This window comes from Leptosomus discolor, chromosome 14 (assembly GCF_034619465.1).
Source record: "Leptosomus discolor isolate bLepDis1 chromosome 14, bLepDis1.hap2, whole genome shotgun sequence".
NCBI lineage: Eukaryota > Metazoa > Chordata > Aves > Leptosomiformes > Leptosomidae > Leptosomus > Leptosomus discolor.
In genome coordinates this window covers 6,817,916-6,836,172 of record NC_141404.1, presented here as the reverse complement: position 1 = coordinate 6,836,172, position 18,257 = coordinate 6,817,916, and the positions used below count along the sequence as shown (strand labels likewise).

Here is an 18,257-nt window from a genome sequence, read left to right as displayed (position 1 = left end):
CAGGGATAGGCAGCAAGGTCTCCAGACCAGCCTGCACTGCTGAGCAAATACCACTGCCACGGGCTCCCATGAAAGTTATATATGCTCAGTACACAGGAGGAGCAGGGCCATCGCAATGAGAACTGCAAGCGAAATTTTGGAGCTTGCAAGAAGTGTTTTGGCCACTTAGGTAGGAACTGAAGTTACAAATTCAGAGCTGATAATGCTTATGTTCTGCTAGCAGAGATTCTGCATCACTGTCAAGGCTTAATAGGATTTCAAATGTAGTCACTGTGAAAATAGAAGTAAAACTGGTAAGAGTCTGGAAGGAGAAGCAGGTTAGACTTCATTACCAAGTGGCTCACCTGTACCATTCGCTTGTCATATAGGGTCTCTGTAGAAAGCTGGTGACACCTCAGAGACTGCTGCTGTCCTGGAGCAGCTGTTTGATCACTGCCATTAATGGTTTATATCATGTAGAACCATTAGGAGTAGGAACAACTAGCTGTACCCACAAGGCTACATCCGTTGAGGGAAGCGCGATAGGTGTGTGCAATCTGTACAGCGGTGCAGGTACAAGAGAGGAGGCTGCTTCATGTGCTGTGAAACAGGCAGGAAACCACATGTGGGTTAGGGAGCAGTGAGTCACTGAAGATGCTTTTGTATTGGTTTGAAGGAAAGGCAGGCAGGTTGGGATGAAAAAGAAAAAGGGAGAAACAGAAAGTTACAGAGACTGAGGGGGAAGTTCTGGTAAATCTGTAACACAAAACTAATGTTGCAGTCATCTACAGCCAATCTGTGCTGCACATGGAAGAAAGGAGGAAGAGAATATGACGGGATGACAAAGTAGGATGGTCTTTGGCCAAGACACTGACCCTTCATACTAGCTTCCGTTCATACAACTGAAGGCAGCACTCTAAAAGTGGTGCTGTACCTTGTATTTGTACATGCATTGTACTGTGGGGCCAGCTCCAGCTCCTGGGTGCATCTCAAGGAGTCTGCTTGACAAGAAAGCCTTCACTGCTACGCTTGCTTACATTTGTTTTGCTATTGTTCTCTTTGCATTCTAACTACTGCAAGCCTGACCTTATCTCCTACTTAATAAATATTTTGCTCTGTTGCTGTTGATTGATCTGGAGTTGCAGGATGAAATTGATTTTTGGGTCAAACTGATGAAGCTGCGCAACACCACCTTTAATACGCCCACACTAGAGAGGTGAGCACAGGAATCCCCTGGCAACATGCGACCAGGACATGTGCAATGCAGAGAGTGAGCAATACTCATAGCTGCGAACAGCTCAAAGGAAATAATTGAATTTCTAACTCCAGAAAATCACAACTGCTGTCTGAGACAGGACGTAGCTCTGGATGGCTCTCTGATGTGGCCTCTTACAAGGATTCCTGTGACTCCTGCCTTACTTAAAAGGACCTGATCACCGTAAAAGCCAGCAGGAGTTGTCTGAGGCTGAAGTCCTGGATGCACTGCTGGTCAAGAATGGGATTGGCATGGAAGGCACAGAGATTTGGGGGGACTTAAATTAATTTGAAGGATGCAGGGCTGATGCTTTACTGGCTGGCTCTCCCCAGGCTGGCTAACTGGCAGCAGAGTGCGCTTAGGGGTCGGGTGGATGATGGCCGTGCTCCACACCCTCACCAGCACCACCTGGTTCACATGCTGTGGCAGGGGATCGCCACGTGGGCACAAGGGACCGAGGACAACCCTGCTGGGAGCACCCAGAGGGCCCTGGCTGCCCCAGGAATGCACCCGGAGCGGTGTCAGCGTTTGGCAGGTGTTTTGTGCTCGGCTCTGTGTGCTCAGGCAGGGGAGCACGTAGCAGCGCAGGCTCCAGAACGAAACACGTACCAGACACATTATTTAGACAGGAATTTCTTGTCATCGCAAGAGCTTTACTTACCTTTGTCATTTTAATGCATTGCACTCAGAGCCTGGTTTAAAAAAAACCACTACACTCCCCCCTGGCTTTTCAGAGATAATTCAGGTCTCTTTCTGAAAGGCCTTTTTATGATTTCAGCAGCTCCCAGGGGCAAGGATGAAATACCAGGAGAGAGGCAGCAACACGTAACTTTTGCACTGCAGGGTGCTGCCAGTCAAACTGCACCCCGCAGGAACAAATGTTTTGCACGGGGCGCAGAGCATGTGCCATCGCAAGTTCTCATCGCAGTGCCCACACTCTGCATCCTGTGCCAGCCCTGATCCTTCTTGCCTGTCTTTACAGCCCCTCTCTGCCTCTTTGCTTACTTGAGCAGGCAGGGTTGAGTCATCCTAGGCATGCTCTGGGGGAAACCGTTGCCTCCAGCCCATTTCTTGGAAACTAATAAAAAAAAAAAAAAAAAAAATCCCAGAAATGTTGCAACACACTCGCTGCTTCTGCTTCTGGGCGGCTGTTGTGCTGTAACATCTCCACACCACCCAGGCAGCTCCAGCGTGTAACCAAGCAGCTGCTTGCTCTGGGACCATGTTAACTATAGCTATGCCCCACTTCAGGTTAGGTCCACTTCCTTCCCTACCTCCTTTGCATTTGCAAGGCTGAGGACCCATATTTGCTGAATAATGGCCTTTATATGATCTAACCTTTGGATAAATGTACCTTTAGCCTTGCACTTCCTGATCATCTAAGACAGCTCGCTCTTCCCTGAACAATCTTACTCCATTGGCTGGTTATTCCCAATATCCTGCTGAAAACAACTATTCAACCACGTAGATCTCAATTCTTTCTGTACAAGATTTAAACCTTTACGAGGGATGCAAGCTCCAGGTGTTTCGTATCTTTGACTTAAAATAATTCCGTTGTCCTGTCTTGTTCCCCTTCTGAAGCCTGCCAGGTCAGCTGGCTTCGTTAACTTATTTCTTCTATCTCTTAGAAGCTGCTCTTGCAAAATGAAGAATCCTCCCAGAAGTTTCAAATCTAATTTTGTCCTTCCATTCCACTCATGAATCCACTCATGATCACTTGATCCAAGATAATTTTCCATGGCTAGCTATTACATGTCCTCTACTTCAGACACAAAGTCTGAAATCACATCCCTTCTGGGCAGTTCAGAGCCAACTTTATGAAGTTTATGGGCTACAGCCCCCAGGGATACATGGACTTTACCATCATTAACAACCTTTGATCTCCACTTGACATCAAGAAAGCTAAAGTCTCCCATAACAATACTATTTTTCTCTCTAGTAACACGGAGATCTCAAACCCTACCCAAATCTGAATCTGGAGGTTTCGAATAGGATTCAGAGAAACCTTTTTTTTCCCCCATGGCAGCGGAGTGTTTGGAGGGTCATCATACTGCTAATAAAGGGCCTTGAGGTCTCAGGGGGAGGAGGAGGTTATAGAGGAATGCCAAGCACCTTTTCCCATGTATATGTTCTTGCACACACATGCATGGGTTTGTAATTTGAAACTCTCTTTACTTCTGGACAGGCTTTGCAAACTGCTTAGACCACATTCTCTGAGGTGTTTAAAGAGGGTGGAGTATGCAGTATTTATTTAGGTACTCTACAAACCTTAATAAGAATCGAGTGCTTGTAGCAATCTCAGAGAGCAAACAGAAAGCCAGCTGGCAGAAACTGAACAGTGCCACTGCATTTTTATTGCTTCTAAGCCCCAAAAACCAGATTATTACTAAAAAAAAAAAAAAAAATGGCTTTTTTAATTTCATTTATCTCTGATCCTGCATTAATTTGTGTGCTGTGTGCAGCAGTATTATTAGCTGTACTCCATTTTTCAACTGGCTATAAAAATTCAGCTTTTAAATTTCCTCCTGGTCCAACTCCTCTTCCGATCATTGGTAACCTGCACTTGGTGGATCTTAGAAGGCAAGATAAATCACTAATGAAGGTAGGACAAAAACCCCCAAACCCAGACCCTCATAGATTTTAAAGCTGCCTGGGATATTTCAGTGAGAATTTTTTGTCTTTTTTAATTCAAACTAAATTGTAAAGGTGTGAAAATGGCTTTATAATATTTTTCGGGGCTCCTTCTAGCCAATGTCTGTGTTGATGCAATTTCATTTATTAGCGATCAACCATTAAAAAAATGACCTCTGGGTAATATGGGATTTCTTCATGTAATTGTGATGATGTACATGAAGTATATAATGCGTGTGGGATTTGAAATATTAATTTGACAGCTGGGACACCCAGAAATCTTTTAAAGCATTAGGCCATAACTAACATGAAATGAAATTGCTTCCCTCTGCCCTGGAGAACTGGTAAAGGGAATACCACAATGCAGTGACCCCAAAACGGCTTTGCAGAGGGTGAAATCCAGATGCCCCATTGCAAAATCCACTCCCCCCCTTGATGAATTGGATATGCATTAAAATCTAGACAGCAGCGCAAGAGAGGGATGGGAAAGCTGCGCTAAGGAACCAGAATGAATAGCCTGTAAGCTCTTCTGTTAACCTGTAATTAAGACAACTTACCCCACTTACGGTGATAAACTGTTCTTCAGTGCAAGACGAGGCTGGTAGAGCCCGAGTTCTTTATGGCAGGCTGCTGAGTGCTCCCCATTTGCTTTAGCAGACAGCACCCTCGGGGATTGACCTGCACCGGGGTCAGGGAGAGAGTGAGCAAACAGACAGCAACGGTTCATGACCAGGCGTCGACATGGCTCCCGTAACACTGGTGCTCCGCAAACACCAGTGGGTCTCTGGGAGCAGCCGGGCAGTGGGTTAGCGCTGCCATGGGGTGAGGCTCCCAGCACCTGGTGTTGTTACAGGCAATGTCAGGGCTGGGGTCAGTTTACCCAGCGGGGCTGGGCAGACGTTGCTGCAGCCTCTGAACGGCAGTTTAGAATTACCTCCGCATGCTTTCATCACCTGCTAGGCTGTATTTGGTGTTGCCTATGTTTGCCTTTACTTTGGGATTACTCCAGAGGGGTTATCCCTCCATCTCACCCCACAGAGAGAAAAAAATGATGATTACATTGAGCACCAGGCACCAGCGTTTGTTGGCTGGGAGCCCTGACGGGGTGCTCCCCTCTCCCCCGTGAAAGCTGCTGGTGGACCCAGCGCGGGCTGAGGCTGCACGCATACATGGTGTTTTTGCTTAGGCAGCAGATTTAAACTGTGGCTACCCATCACCTTGCTCCAGCCCAGCCCCAAACTCTTCTCAGCTGTCCCCGAGTGCTGGTTTCAAGCTGCTGGGGAGCAAGATGCAGCCACAACGATGGGACGGAGGTAGGCAGGAGCAGTCAGCCTCCCACGGTCCTCAGTGCAGCACCCAGAAGATACAGGGGCAGGGGTTTGGGGGGGGCATGACAGTCTCACCCCTGTAAAACATAGGCATGTAGCAGCATGGACACACACCACAGTCCTTACGGAGTGTGGATCCCCCCATCAGCCTGCCTCACTCTGCTGCAGACCCCTTTCCTTGGTAAAGAGGAGCAGGGATCTGCATACAGCACAGCGGCTTCAGGGACACACGTGGGACATGCCAGTGGGACCGCATGCTCCTGGAGGGATTTTTAGCCCTCTGAGGCACTGTGTTGCCTTTGTAAACTGCCCAGCAAGGCACAGCTTTGGCAGGGAGCTGTGGAGACTTTGTCCTGGGGTGTGTGGCAGTAAAAGACTCTCTCTGTGTTATGGCAAAGATACATCCAGAGCCTTCTCAGTGCAAAACAAGCATCACTCTTAGCCCAGCTTAGCTATAGGTACCAAAGCCAGGTCCGAGCAGAGGGGCATGGATTCGTAATTTGTGGTCATCTAGGGCAAACTAAATGCCTTGTGTGGGGCAAATGGCACCACTGGTCTAGTAGCAGGGATGCAGGAGTGCTTTGCTATGAGACAAGCATCGTACTACAGCTTTCATGTGCAACAGCATCATTGTTTGCACTGAAATGCCTTCTCTGTTTTCATCTGTCTCCAGTTTGCCATTTGAAGTCCAGTCTGTAAATCTAGGTGGGTTTTTTTTTGTTTTTCATTTACCTTCTCCTTGACAGCAAAACCAGACTAGTAATGCATTGATGGGGGTGGGCATTCTTTCATGGCAAGAAGCCTCAAATCCATACAGCTGCCAGCCAGGCATCCATACGAAATGCCTCGTGTTTGACCGTGATGAGTTCCAGCTCACAGGCGCCGTTCTGCAGGCAGCGGCACCACAGCCGTTCCCAGCAGGATGGCAGGACGCAATATGTCCTTTCAGAAAGCAAGAGGCGCTTGCCCCATGCGTGCTCCCTCCCTTCCTGACCATCACAGCTCGCCTCTTTTTCAGCTTGCGGAAAAATACGGCCCCATCTTCACCCTCCACTTTGGGTTCCAGAAAGTTGTGGTCCTGACCGGGTACGAAGTTGTGCGGGAAGCGCTTGTGAACTACACAGAGGAGTTTGTAGACAGACCATCCATCCCAATATTTGACCAAATTCAGAACGGAAACGGTACTAGAGCAATGAGCGGGGGTGGGTGGGAGGGACGACACCGTCGCTTAGTGCCAGCCTAACTGTGCATCCCCCGAGCCCTGCTTTTAAACATCCCCCTTGGACCCTTCTGAAGCCAAGCCGACAGAAAACATTTGGCTTTCCTCGCTTGCATGCATTGCATCCTGGCTTTTCATCATTTTTGCTAATGCACTTGCGGCCAATCCATATCCTAACGTTTGAGGGTGAGGAGTGGGATTTTTAAAGGCACTGTGGTAATTCTGGGGTTAATTTCCATACAATGTCAATGACAGTGGCTCGCCACCACATTTACAAACCTTCCCCACAGTTTCAAGGGATTTTGGACTAACTGGTTTGGCTGTTTGGAGCTCTAGGGTTTTTCCCTTTCTCCCACTGCCAGGTGCCACAATTTTGGACATCATCAGTCCTCCGTGCCTTACCTCCCTACAAAGGCTCTTGGGTGGACCAACATGAAACAGATTCAGGCAGAAGCAATAGGCTGAGGCTGGAAATTCACTCCCACAAACACCCCATAGTTTTTCCAAGGCAAGTCTCCATCCCTGAGTATTTCAGAGGACCTTTTGCCTTGTTTTTCCATCCTCTGTTTCAGCTGAGGCTTTAGCTTTGAGCATCCAAAAGGCAGCTTTATATGCTGGTCACAGGCTGAAGTTGGGATTACAAGTAGAAATTAAATTACCCAGCCATAATATCAACAGGTGAATTTATTGCTACGTAAGGAAAAGAAATCAATGGGGAGAAAAGCATTTTTCAGAGCTAATTTACATGTAAAGTATCCCTGTGGGAGACTGTCAGTATTGTACTGTAAGTCCTTTCACACTTACCTTCTTAGCCCAAGTCTGAGCAACTTAGAGGTGAGCCAAAGCTGTAAATTCAGAGAGGCTGTTAAGTAACAATGGTCACAATTTTTCCCATGAAATGCCAATTCCCTTGAATGGCAATTTCTTGACTCTGAAGCTGTTTGCGGAAAAGGAATGATCCAGATGAAATTGCACGAATTGAAGAAAAATTAAAAACAAAGCTTAGAAATTTCCTTTGACATTTTTAGATCAAGCAGTTTTGCTTTCCAAATTAAAACTAGGCTGCTTTAAATTATAGTTTATTCCAGAAAAATCAAATACATTTAAAAACCTCGCAGCCAAGATGAAGATGTGAAGTGTTGGAATCCAGCTTTTCAGCTGACACAATCTGAGACAGTATTTGTATTATTGACACTTTTTTTCTTTCACTATTTCCAACACTGATGGGATGAAATACCCACCCCTGCTTGGTGGTGTTAGTGATCATCAAGGCACAAGCTTAGAAACCTCCACAAAATTACAGTATTTTTGCCACTGCTGAAAATACAGTGTTGCTGGGAATCTCAGTAAAACAGTTCAGCCCTGACCAGGGTTGATGAGACTGAATTATCCCATCCCACAAAAAAAAATACCTTTATGTCTGGAACAGGACGAAGGGAAAAGCTTCAGGTATGAGGTTGTTGCTTGAGGCCTTACACTTGCAACCAAGCAGGGTCAGAATGGTTGCATGATTGACTTAGACCAACATCTCTCCCCAGCTCTACAGCCAACCCATACTGGTCTGAAAGCCATAGATGCTTATCTTGCACTAAGGAAAGGGCTGGGGCAAACTGGGTTGGGTGGGAGCTTGTTTTTCCCAAACTGCAGCCTCAGTGAGACCGGGAGGATGGAGCTGAGAGGATACAGGGATGGTAAACACAGAAATGGGAGACCCTTAGTCCCTAAAGTCATGGGGAAACTGGGCAGCAGTTGAAACTTGAGATCCCTCCTCATCCAGTCCCCTGTTTTGTTTCGTGTGGTGGGGCTTCTCCATGCGTGAGCCCAGCGGCGATGTCTCATGGCCTTCCCAGGTTTATTCTTTTCTATTGGGGAGCTGTGGAGAACAACTCGGAGATTCACCGTATCCAGCATGCGCAACCTTGGCATGGGGAAAAAAATGATAGAAGGGAGGATTTTCGAGGAGCTTCACTTCCTTATTGAGAGGATCAAATCCTTCAAAGGTGAGCTGGAGACCATCATGGTGCTGCACAGCTTCATAAGCATCACTGCTGCTGCAACCTCTCACTAACATTTCCATCCTCACCCCCATTGCAGGGGAACCTTTTAGCCTGACATCCTTCAACTGTGCGCCAATCAACGTCACCTTTGTCATGCTGTTTGGGGACAGGTTTGACTATAAGGACCCAACATTTCTCACTCTCTTAAGACTCATAGATGAAGTTATGATTCTTCTGGGATCTCCATATTTGAATGTAAGTAACCTGTCCCACAGGCTAACTTTTTTTTACACTGGCACATTACATTTGTGAGTCACACAAACCATAGGATTTAGTTCAGCAGTTTTCAAATGTTCAGAACCAGCCATTACACCTTAAAATGTGACAGTTCGCCATATACCACCTTGGTCACCACAAACGTGCTGCCAGATTCCCCTTTGCTAGTCTGCTGTTGAACCATTCTGCACATCTGTGTGGAGCTAAAATGAGAACTGAGCTACGGTTATTTAAGCTCCACCGATATTATTTTTGCTTTTTCAACATATTTGCACCATCTAGGCTTTCTTTGTCTTTTCTGCATTTTCTAAAAAGACACATTCTGTGTTGATGTCTAGGTGAGTGAGATTTCACAGACTGCATTAAAAATGCTTCCTTGGAGAGTGCCAGGAAAACTTTGCTTCTCTTCGAACTATCATACCCAGTCTTTCATAACTGATGTTGGAAAAAACTAACTAGTCTTATACTGATCTAAACTGGCTGGTGACCTGGCACACTGGAACCCCAACTCTGTTGAGAGCCTGATCAGGCTGTTACTGGTAGAGGATCTGTTCCCCCAGAACAGCATAAATGCTTAAAATGAGGTAGTACTAAGTAAAGGCGCAAAGGTTGCAAAGCTGTCCCTTATGAAAATCTGCCCAGGAAGTCCCTGAAATTCTAAGATATCACTCCTACAAGACAAAACCCAACTGATATGTCATCCCTTAGGAAGACGCTGTTTCAGCATGTTGATATTTCTGCAGACTTAATGCTTCTCTTTTTTAATTCCTCATTAGTATTTCAATTTCTACCCATTCCTTGGATTTCTTTTCAAAACTCACAAGATTATGCTTGGGAAAATAGAAGATGTGCGCGTCATTTTAAGACAATACATGAAGGCAAGCAGGGAGGATATCAATGAGAACAGTGTGAGGAGCTACATTGATGCACTGATATTCAAGCAACAAGAGGTATTTGACTGCTTAGCTCTGTTGACTGTTTGCAACGTCTCCTTTGCATTTTCTAGCTAAAACAGTTGCTGAGTCTTGATTTCAGTCATGTCATGTAAACCTATTGAAATCCATGCTGTTATTCAAGTGGTATTGAAATCAGACGCCAGTCTCTTACAGTTGGTGCAATTTACTGCAGGGATTTTTCTACCAACATTAAGATATGAAAGCCACTGTCTCAGTCCACTCCTGAAACAGCAGCACTAACAATGTGAGATCAACTCCTTGTTCCTAGTAGAAAATGCATGAATTCGCATGAAAACTGACTCTGCCTTTCTTTTTACAACAACAAATCAATTAATCATCGATACCGTTGCTCCAAGATGAATGATACACTTAAAGTACTTGAATGATAAATCATCCGTACAAGTCCTAGCCCTGCCCTGAGTCTTACTTTAGTAGAGGCTCGGCAGTTTCGCACATCAGTTGATTTCATTCAACACAAAGTATTTGGGCTCTGAGTTTTTTCTTCTTTCCAACTGGACCTGGGCCAACCTTAGGCACTCAGTATTCTACCCAGCTATGTGGAGGAAGGGCCAGCACAGTCCCAAAGCCCAGCAGAAATGGCCTGAAGGGTCATTGTTAACATTGTTGGGGATTCAAACCTGCCCTTGGGCAGGAGCGGTCTCTCAGAGCTAGGACTAGCTGAATCTCCTTCTGTACATGGGAGAGACCGGGCTCTTTCCAAACCTGTGAGGCTGAGTCTGTGAAGAGCATCTGGCCCTGGGCTTCAGCCTGCTTCTGGGTGGAGATGGGTGCCAAACCAAAAGTGCACTCCAAACCTTCCATCTTTGGTGCTCCTGTCTTTGGTGAACACTGTGCAATCAAGATCAGGTCTATTTTACCGCCCAGTTCACAAACACAAGATCACAGTCAAGAGTGTCATAGGCTACGCAGTATATCCCAAGCTTTCTGAATACTAAGACTGATAATTTTAACACCTTCCTTACCTTTTGTGTTTTTCAAGGAGAAAAACAAGAAAGACAGCCTCTTCCATGATGACAACTTAATAGCATCCATACTCGACCTGGTCATGGCAGGAACAGAGACCATAGCCACAACGCTCCAGTGGGCCATCCTGCTGATGATGAAATACCCAGAGATTCAAAGTGAGGTCCTTTTACCTACAATCCATCCATGGCATGGCTGATATGGGGAGGGGAGAGGCCTGGCCTCAAATCCACAGAACTTCTTTTGCCTTAAGAGCTGAACCCCATCTCTTTATTGTTACGAACTCCTGATGTAATTAGATGCTGATGAAAGTCACAACAAGATGTTTCCTTTGCCTTGCTAGAGGAGAGGATGAGTGGAGATCAAAGTATGATGCTGAGGAAACAACTCATCCATGAGCCTGAACTAGAAATAGAGCGGGGAAACCCGGGCTGCTGTTTTAAGAATCCTCTCCCTCCAGACCGTGGAAAAATACATTTTTCCCAAAATTGAACCTGAAGAGGGAGTTGGCTTGCTTGCTGGGGCACACCCCTTTTGTTTGTTCCTTCCAGAAAAGGTGCAGGAGGAGATTGGGAGAACTGTCAAAACTGGAAGCTGGGCCACGTATGAGGATCGGAAGAACATGCCATTTACAAACGCAGTGCTGCACGAAGTGCAGAGGTTCATCACCCTCCTGCCCCACGTTCCCCGCTGTACTGCTGTTGACACCCACTTCAGGGGCTACTTCCTTCCCAAGGTAGGTAACTGCACCATGCCAGGACCACACCACCCTCCTCATTTTTGCTAGTGTCATTAAAGACTGGACTCTTTAGAGGACTAAAGCCCAAAGTAAGCATCCAAAGTCACCCCCAGAAGAGTTTCTTCTTCTCTAGTGACTATGGTGAGTCCAGAGAGACTGGTACTGTAGGACTCAATTCAGTCCCTCTCATGCTCAGGACTTCCTCACTCCATGAGTGACACTAGTTTACCTCCTTGATGCCATCTGCACAGTGAACTGTCTGCCAGGAATTTACAAGATCTGACCCTCTGCTTGAGGTTTTCACAGCGCCTTTGGTTTGGCATTGCTGGGAATATATCATTGACTTCTCTCTCTACTGGCTGATGGGATAAAACCCTCAGGGTCTTCACCTACCTCAGATGGAGCAAATCTCTTGAGACACCAAAGTCTGTGTCACAAAATGAACCAAAACAGAGCACTTTTGCTATCTTCTGTTCCTTCATGCATTTTTATTCCAGGGTATAATTGTAATCCCGTCGCTCACCTCAGTGCTGCTGGATAAGACACAATGGGAGACACCACATCAGTTCAACCCCAACCACTTCCTTGATGCTGAAGGGAATTTTGTAAAGAGAGAGGCTTTCCTGCCCTTCTCCACAGGTAACTAAAGGGCTGATCTGCACAGAGCGGAGGCTATGGCAGGACCATTTTATTACAATATACACTAATGTGGCCTTCATGGTTAAGTGCTGCCTTTAACTCCATCAAAAAGCAAATAGGCAACTGAATGGAGTCAATTATTCCGCATCCAGGCAAATGGCTGTTCTCAGAGCACACATCTCCCACCACTGAAGGGGTTGGTTCCCAAGGGTTCAACAGGAGAGAAGACAAAGAGATTTACTGCATCCAAAAGAAGGTGAAAAAATGCCTTAAATCTGTCAGGAGTAGGTGGATAATCAGACAGGTCTCATGGGGCTGCCAGCATAGACATGCATGAGCTTTTGTGAGCTCTCCGGGAAGTGAGGGTACAATCCAGAGGCCCTTGAGTCCTGTCTTGAGGCAAGTCCCACATGTGCGTGGGTCTGATGGACAAGGCCTCATCCATTGCCCACCAGAGCCAAGAAGGGTCCCAATACGCCTTGCACCTTGGCTGGGTATTATAGCCAGCAGAGACAAAATATGGGACAGAGTACATCAGACCGTATTACTCTCACTGTGAAATCTTAAATCCAAGGTCCTGGATCATTCCCACAAATCACCTTGGACAGTGATTCTTCCAGGGGCACTTTTAAGAGCTCCCAAGGATTCCCAGCAAGACCTGTTCTTTTAGAGGAAGAAGCACAGCCCATCATCTAAAGGGAAGGGTGGTGAGGGGTGGTGATAAGACACTTGGCATCCTGATATTACCTCCAACAGTCATTTTTGGTCAAGTCACAAGCTTTTTCTTTTATTTTTTTAATCTCAATTTCACCTGCAAAATACAGTTAACATTATCTCCCTGGAGGCTCATACCCCAAGCTGCTTGGGATTCAAACTGAGCTAGTGGTAGGAACAGTTGTTAGATACCAGAAACTCTCCCCTGAGCCATCCTAAAAGAAGAAATATCGCTTACACAGTGCCTTCCCAACAACCCCCAATAAATGCTTCCAAAGGTTGCTGGTTTCCACAAACGCCTGCCACCCAGCCCATGCCCTCCATGGCTGCAGCAGCATGCATTACAAGAAGGCACAGCCGGATGGAGTTCGGTCTTGCTGTGAGTTTAACAAATCCCAACACTGCAGGACCCTCTAAGTACTATAAAGGGAGATTTCCTGCAGAATCCTACAAATCCTCCCGAGTAACCTTACACTTTCCAGCTGTTCCTCTGAAAGGATGGCTTGAAGGGATTCCAGAATGGGCTCCAAGCACAGACCCTCAGCAGTGACTTCTGATGTTAGGAAGCCAGTCCTGGCTGTCCACCAAGTGCTTCAGCCATACAGGGACCATCACACAAGGCCTGAGAATCTAGCACAAAGTGAGGGTAGGAAAGAAACATAGTCTTTTCTAAAAGTGGGATGTTAGGATAAATTCCACAGGAAAAGTCAGTTTTAAACCATTCCACTTTGGGAGGAGGTGGCATTTTTCTATCAGGCTGCTTTTCAAAGAGAAAAAGATGCTGAGAGGGTTGGAAGAGCTAAGGTGAGGAGAGGACATACCATAAACACATTATAACCCTGTAACAAGGCTGTGACTTGCTGCTGCAGGTAGCTGTGTGACAAAAGAGTCCAGGCAGGCGCACTGTGCCGTTGTGACTGGGATAGCTACCTTTAGCAACACGGGCTCTCCTACTCCAAAATGCTCTGGTGTGTTTCAAGGTTTCACTCAGCTTCTATTACAACATTGCAGATGCTAACATGCCCATAGCAAACACTCTAGTTTGGTCTTTCCATCAAGTAAACATACTGCTTCCATCTGCAGGGCGAAGGAATTGCATTGGAGAAAGCCTGGCCAAGATGGAGCTCTTTGTCTTCTTTGTAGGGCTGCTGCAGACGTTTACTTTTCAACCCCAGCCAGGAGTTTCAGAGTCTGACTTGGACCTTACCGTCCCCCAAACAACTTTCACATTAAGGCCTCAGCCTCAGGCAACCTGTGCTGTCCTGCGTGAATAACCACAGCCTGAAGAGCAACCCAACGAGCGGGGAAGATGCTTAGACCCAACTTAGCTATGCTAGGACTCCCCATCCCCCTATCCCACCACATCACCCCCTTTCACATCCCCTTCCCACTGTCTCCATCCACTGCTCTCCACCACTACATCCACTCCATAGGTTGCTGACCTTCTCTTTGCTCCCATGCTGCGAGGAGGTGCATGGGATCAGTTAGCAGCCACGATGGTGGTTGACAAACACACACTTCTCAAGACAGCCTGTGCATGGAGTTAGTGGAGGGACCAAGGAGGTGGTCTGATGAAGGGGATGCAGCCCATGAGTAGTAGGTGTGACACCCAGGCTCCCGTGGCAAAGCAGTGAGGTTCATAACGTCGCAGAAATCTGCCCAAAATCCTGAGGAAAGATGCACCGCTATTTGCTAAAAGCCACAGAAGTACACTGTGGGTCCCACGCTTGAACCATCTGTAGGTGCCTCCTGAACTTTTCCAAGCTCTGTAATTATCCATAGCTTCTAGCAGAATCCTACCAGGCTAGGCAGCCAAGTCAAACACTGAGAGCGAAAAAACAGATCGATTCACATGATTTGAGGACAAAGTTATTTCTGCCTTGGAACAGTGTCCTGAAAGATGCCCCAGAGTCTGCAAACCTGTTCAGATAAGCAAGTGCTGCTGCCATCGAGTTCAACACTGCTTCACAGTTTGAATGAAACAAGATCTACATTTCTAAGTTTGCAATCTAAATCATAAGGCCAGCAACCGATCATAAAAGGCTAATGATACAGAAAAATAAACCAGACCCATTTCTAGTTTTATGCATCTCTGTCTTTCCTGACCTTGTTAAATAGGAGAAAACACTTTTCCTCTCTTCAGACCTGCTGATTAATGTTAAGAGTCAACATCAGCAATAAATCTGGTATTTGGGATGGTCTGGGCCATGGGACCAACCATGCAATTTCCCTGCAAACACTGTCTAATTTCACAGTGCTTGTATTACACACACACACAAGGAGAACTGGGATCAGGGACTAGATGAGAGCAAGTTTTGATTGTTTTCCTTTCCTCTACAGCTTTGTCCCTGTCTGTAGCACTCTTATCTGCCATCATATTTCACAATCTTATTCCAGTTGATGTATAACTCAGGCAATTTTTCATCCATTTATCTACCTGTGAATTGCCACTTCTCCATATGCATTTTCTCATCATGTGCTTTAACATATTGTCTGTTATCACCTTCATGGGAACCCAATAAAGTTTTAATCCCATGTCTTCACTATATTTCATACACCTACCACCCAACTTTGCATTATACAGAAATGCAAATGACATGAAAGGTTGATCTTGAGCCAAGAGTGACAATGAATATTACCATTTTACATGTATCCCATGAGTGAGAGGTTCTGCACACCTTCATGCTAGTAAAAAACAGCTCAACAGGAGACCCCCCCATATCTGCAGAGTGTTTTTTCCAGAGCAAGGAACTTTCCCTTCATGCTCAGCTGTGGGCTACTAGTCACTCCTGGGGATAGCCTTGGTTTTTCACTTTTATGTCTTTAACTCTTGCTTGCAGAGGCTGAATGAAAGGTTGCCACCACAGCTGCACTGATGCTTGTGCTGTCCCTTTCGTTAGTGCCTTGGACCCTGAGCCTCCCACCTCTTGCCCTCCCAAAGCATCACCTGCTGTCAATGTAACTCTTGAGGAGTGGTGCAAGCAGGATGGGGTCTTCTCCAGGGAAGGCAGGGAGAGACAGGTAAAGCAGCTGAGGAGCAGGCCAGTGGAGAAAGTGTTTGCCTTGCTGAAATAAAAAAATACTTTTGCCTTTGGTTTCAGAGAGACCAGGACTGTTCCTGCTCTAGCCCCTTCAAAAACAATATGAACTCAAAAGACAGATATGGCAACAATTTAGTGCTCTGGGAGACAAAACTGGGCTGGGTTCAAATCTGCACAAATTCACTCGTGGAATCTTAGCCCTGACCCCTTGTCATGGGCTCTCATGTTCGTGGCTTTGAAGAAGAGAGATGGACCCCTTCCTACGTGGCGCAGCAGCCTTCAGAGCCTGATCTTTTTTGGACATCACCTTCTGCACTGGCGCTCTCCAGCAGGCAGAGCAGAGCCTGTGGCAGTGCTGGCCATGTGCAGAGATTCAGCAGACTGCACAATATCCGTGCCTCAACGAGAGCCATGAGCTACCAGGTGGAAACACCCAAGGAAAACAAGTCTCTGATTCCTTTGAAAAGTGCATCCTGCCTGTGCCTGTGTTAGCAGATGGATGGAGGTGATCACTCCCCAGCACACTGGATTAGACACCTTCTCCCAAGTAACAAAGGATAGGACAAGAGAAAATGGACGCAAGTTGCACCAGGGAAAGTTTAGTTGGACATTAGGAAAAATTTCTTTACTGAAAGAGTGGTCGAACATTGGAACAGGCTGCCCAGGGAAGTGGTGGAGTCACCATCCCTGGAGGTGTTCAAAAAACATGCAGATGTGCACTTTGGGACATGGTTTAGTGAGCATGGTGGTATTAGGTCAATGGTTGGACTTGATGACCTCAGAGGTCTATTCCAAGCTGATGATGATATGATTCTATGAATATATCTCCACAAAAGAAAGTGCCTGCCTCCCATTTATTTGTTCAGCCAAACTATGGCAGAACATTGATTATGACTAAGCTAGACATGTATCTAGCAGAAAACACTGGCTCTCAGGGGTGGAAAAACCATTTCCACATTCCTCAGTGGCCCTGAGGGTTCTTCCCTCTTATCTGCAAAACATGTTTGTGTCTTGCAACACACTGAATTGAATGCAAACATCTTGGGGCAGGACAGGTGGCTGGATTTTTACAGGAGGATCTGAACAAATCCAACTCACATTGCGTCTGTGGCTCAGGCCACATGCAGCTGGCTGGGGAGCATGTCCCATAGCCCAGCCTGCCACTCCCAGTGTTGCATGATACTGGGACCAGAGGCTCCTGCTCTCACAGGGGCAATGATCGGCTGCAAGGATTGTAGCAAGCGTACAGATTTGCAAAACGAGGGCTGCCTTGTACCTGCAGCCCCTCTGCGCACTGGCCAGAGCAATCAGCATCATACAGAATGTAATTTCTATTTTCTTTTTGCCACGAGATGGCACCACAATCCCTCCGAGTCACAGACAGCCCAGCCCTGCAGTCCTTAGTGGGGTAAAATACCCTGCCAGCCACAAATTCGGGGTGTATAAAGGGTAGAGCTAAGCCTTGAGGCTTTATGCACCCCCAGTCCAACTGCAGCTACCTGCGAGCCAGGCTGGGAGCAAAGACATTTATTTTCCATTAAACTGGAAGGATCAAGTAGTGTGCAGGGAACAGGAGGACTCTTCTCCCCATCCTACAGCAGACTAGGATCCCTCCCCGGGGTTAACGAGCTCAAACCCTTTGTGGGGCAATGGCTCAACCCACCTCCCATTGCAAACCTGTCAGCTCCTTCACTCAGCATTTCAGACGGAGGAAGAAGCCAGCTGCTGTAAAAAGAGTCCTGTTGCCTTCACTGACAAGGGGATGTGTTAAGGTTCCGTCTGTAGCCGTCTCAGAGGAGGAGAAGAAGAGATGGGAATGTCAGGAAAAGATAGGGTCCTGACAAACCTCACAGAAAGCTGGGAGAAGTAAGGAAAGGTGAGATGAACAGGTTTTCTGTGGCTTTGCCCAGATCTGCCCAGCCTCTGTGCTGCTTAAGGAAAGAGCATTTTAGAAGCATCTTCACAATGTTTGCATGCTTGCTTGTTCACACACGGTGATCTGAAAAGAAGTTGTGTTTATGTATCTGAGCTACCTTTGTAAAAATGGGCAGGGGAGGGACGGGGAGGGGGGATGATTATCTCCACTTGTCTGGAGAGAGCTGTTAAGCCCCACATCAGTGCAGGTGTAGCAGCATCTGTACCCAGAACAGGCCAAAGATCCCAAGGAATCATGCTAAGGTCCCTCAGAGCAAGGGGAACCTAAAAAGTCCAGTGTTTGGCATCTGGGATGAAAACCATAAGTCTGGAAAGCGTTGGAAAAGCATCCATCAGACATTAAAAAAGCAGGTATCTGGAAATAATTTATCCTGTATGCAGTAGGGAATGGGACAAGAGCAGAGATTAGACAAGGACCAACATTTCTATCTAATATTGCTCTCCAAGTGAAGGAGTGATCCACTCTTGAGATGCGTCCTCTCCCAGAAGCTCAGAACTAGTATAACTTAATTATGTTGCATATTTGATGTGCAAAGTAGTGGCTGTCCTGCCATTTCCAGTCAT

General features: G+C 46.6%; 1 protein-coding gene across 1 annotated transcript; it reads left to right on the top strand.

The window, feature by feature from the left end:
• The first annotated feature begins 3,638 nt into the window (after positions 1-3,638).
• Positions 3,639-13,991, top strand: LOC104344887 (cytochrome P450 2W1). The gene is made up of 9 exons (XM_086472873.1): positions 3,639-3,836; positions 6,212-6,374; positions 8,263-8,412; positions 8,507-8,664; positions 9,462-9,635; positions 10,642-10,783; positions 11,177-11,361; positions 11,862-12,003; positions 13,801-13,991. Exons 1-9 carry the CDS (start codon positions 3,639-3,641, stop codon positions 13,989-13,991), a joined length of 1,503 nt encoding a protein of 500 aa, XP_086328999.1.
• Positions 13,992-18,257: the final 4,266 nt, after the last annotated feature.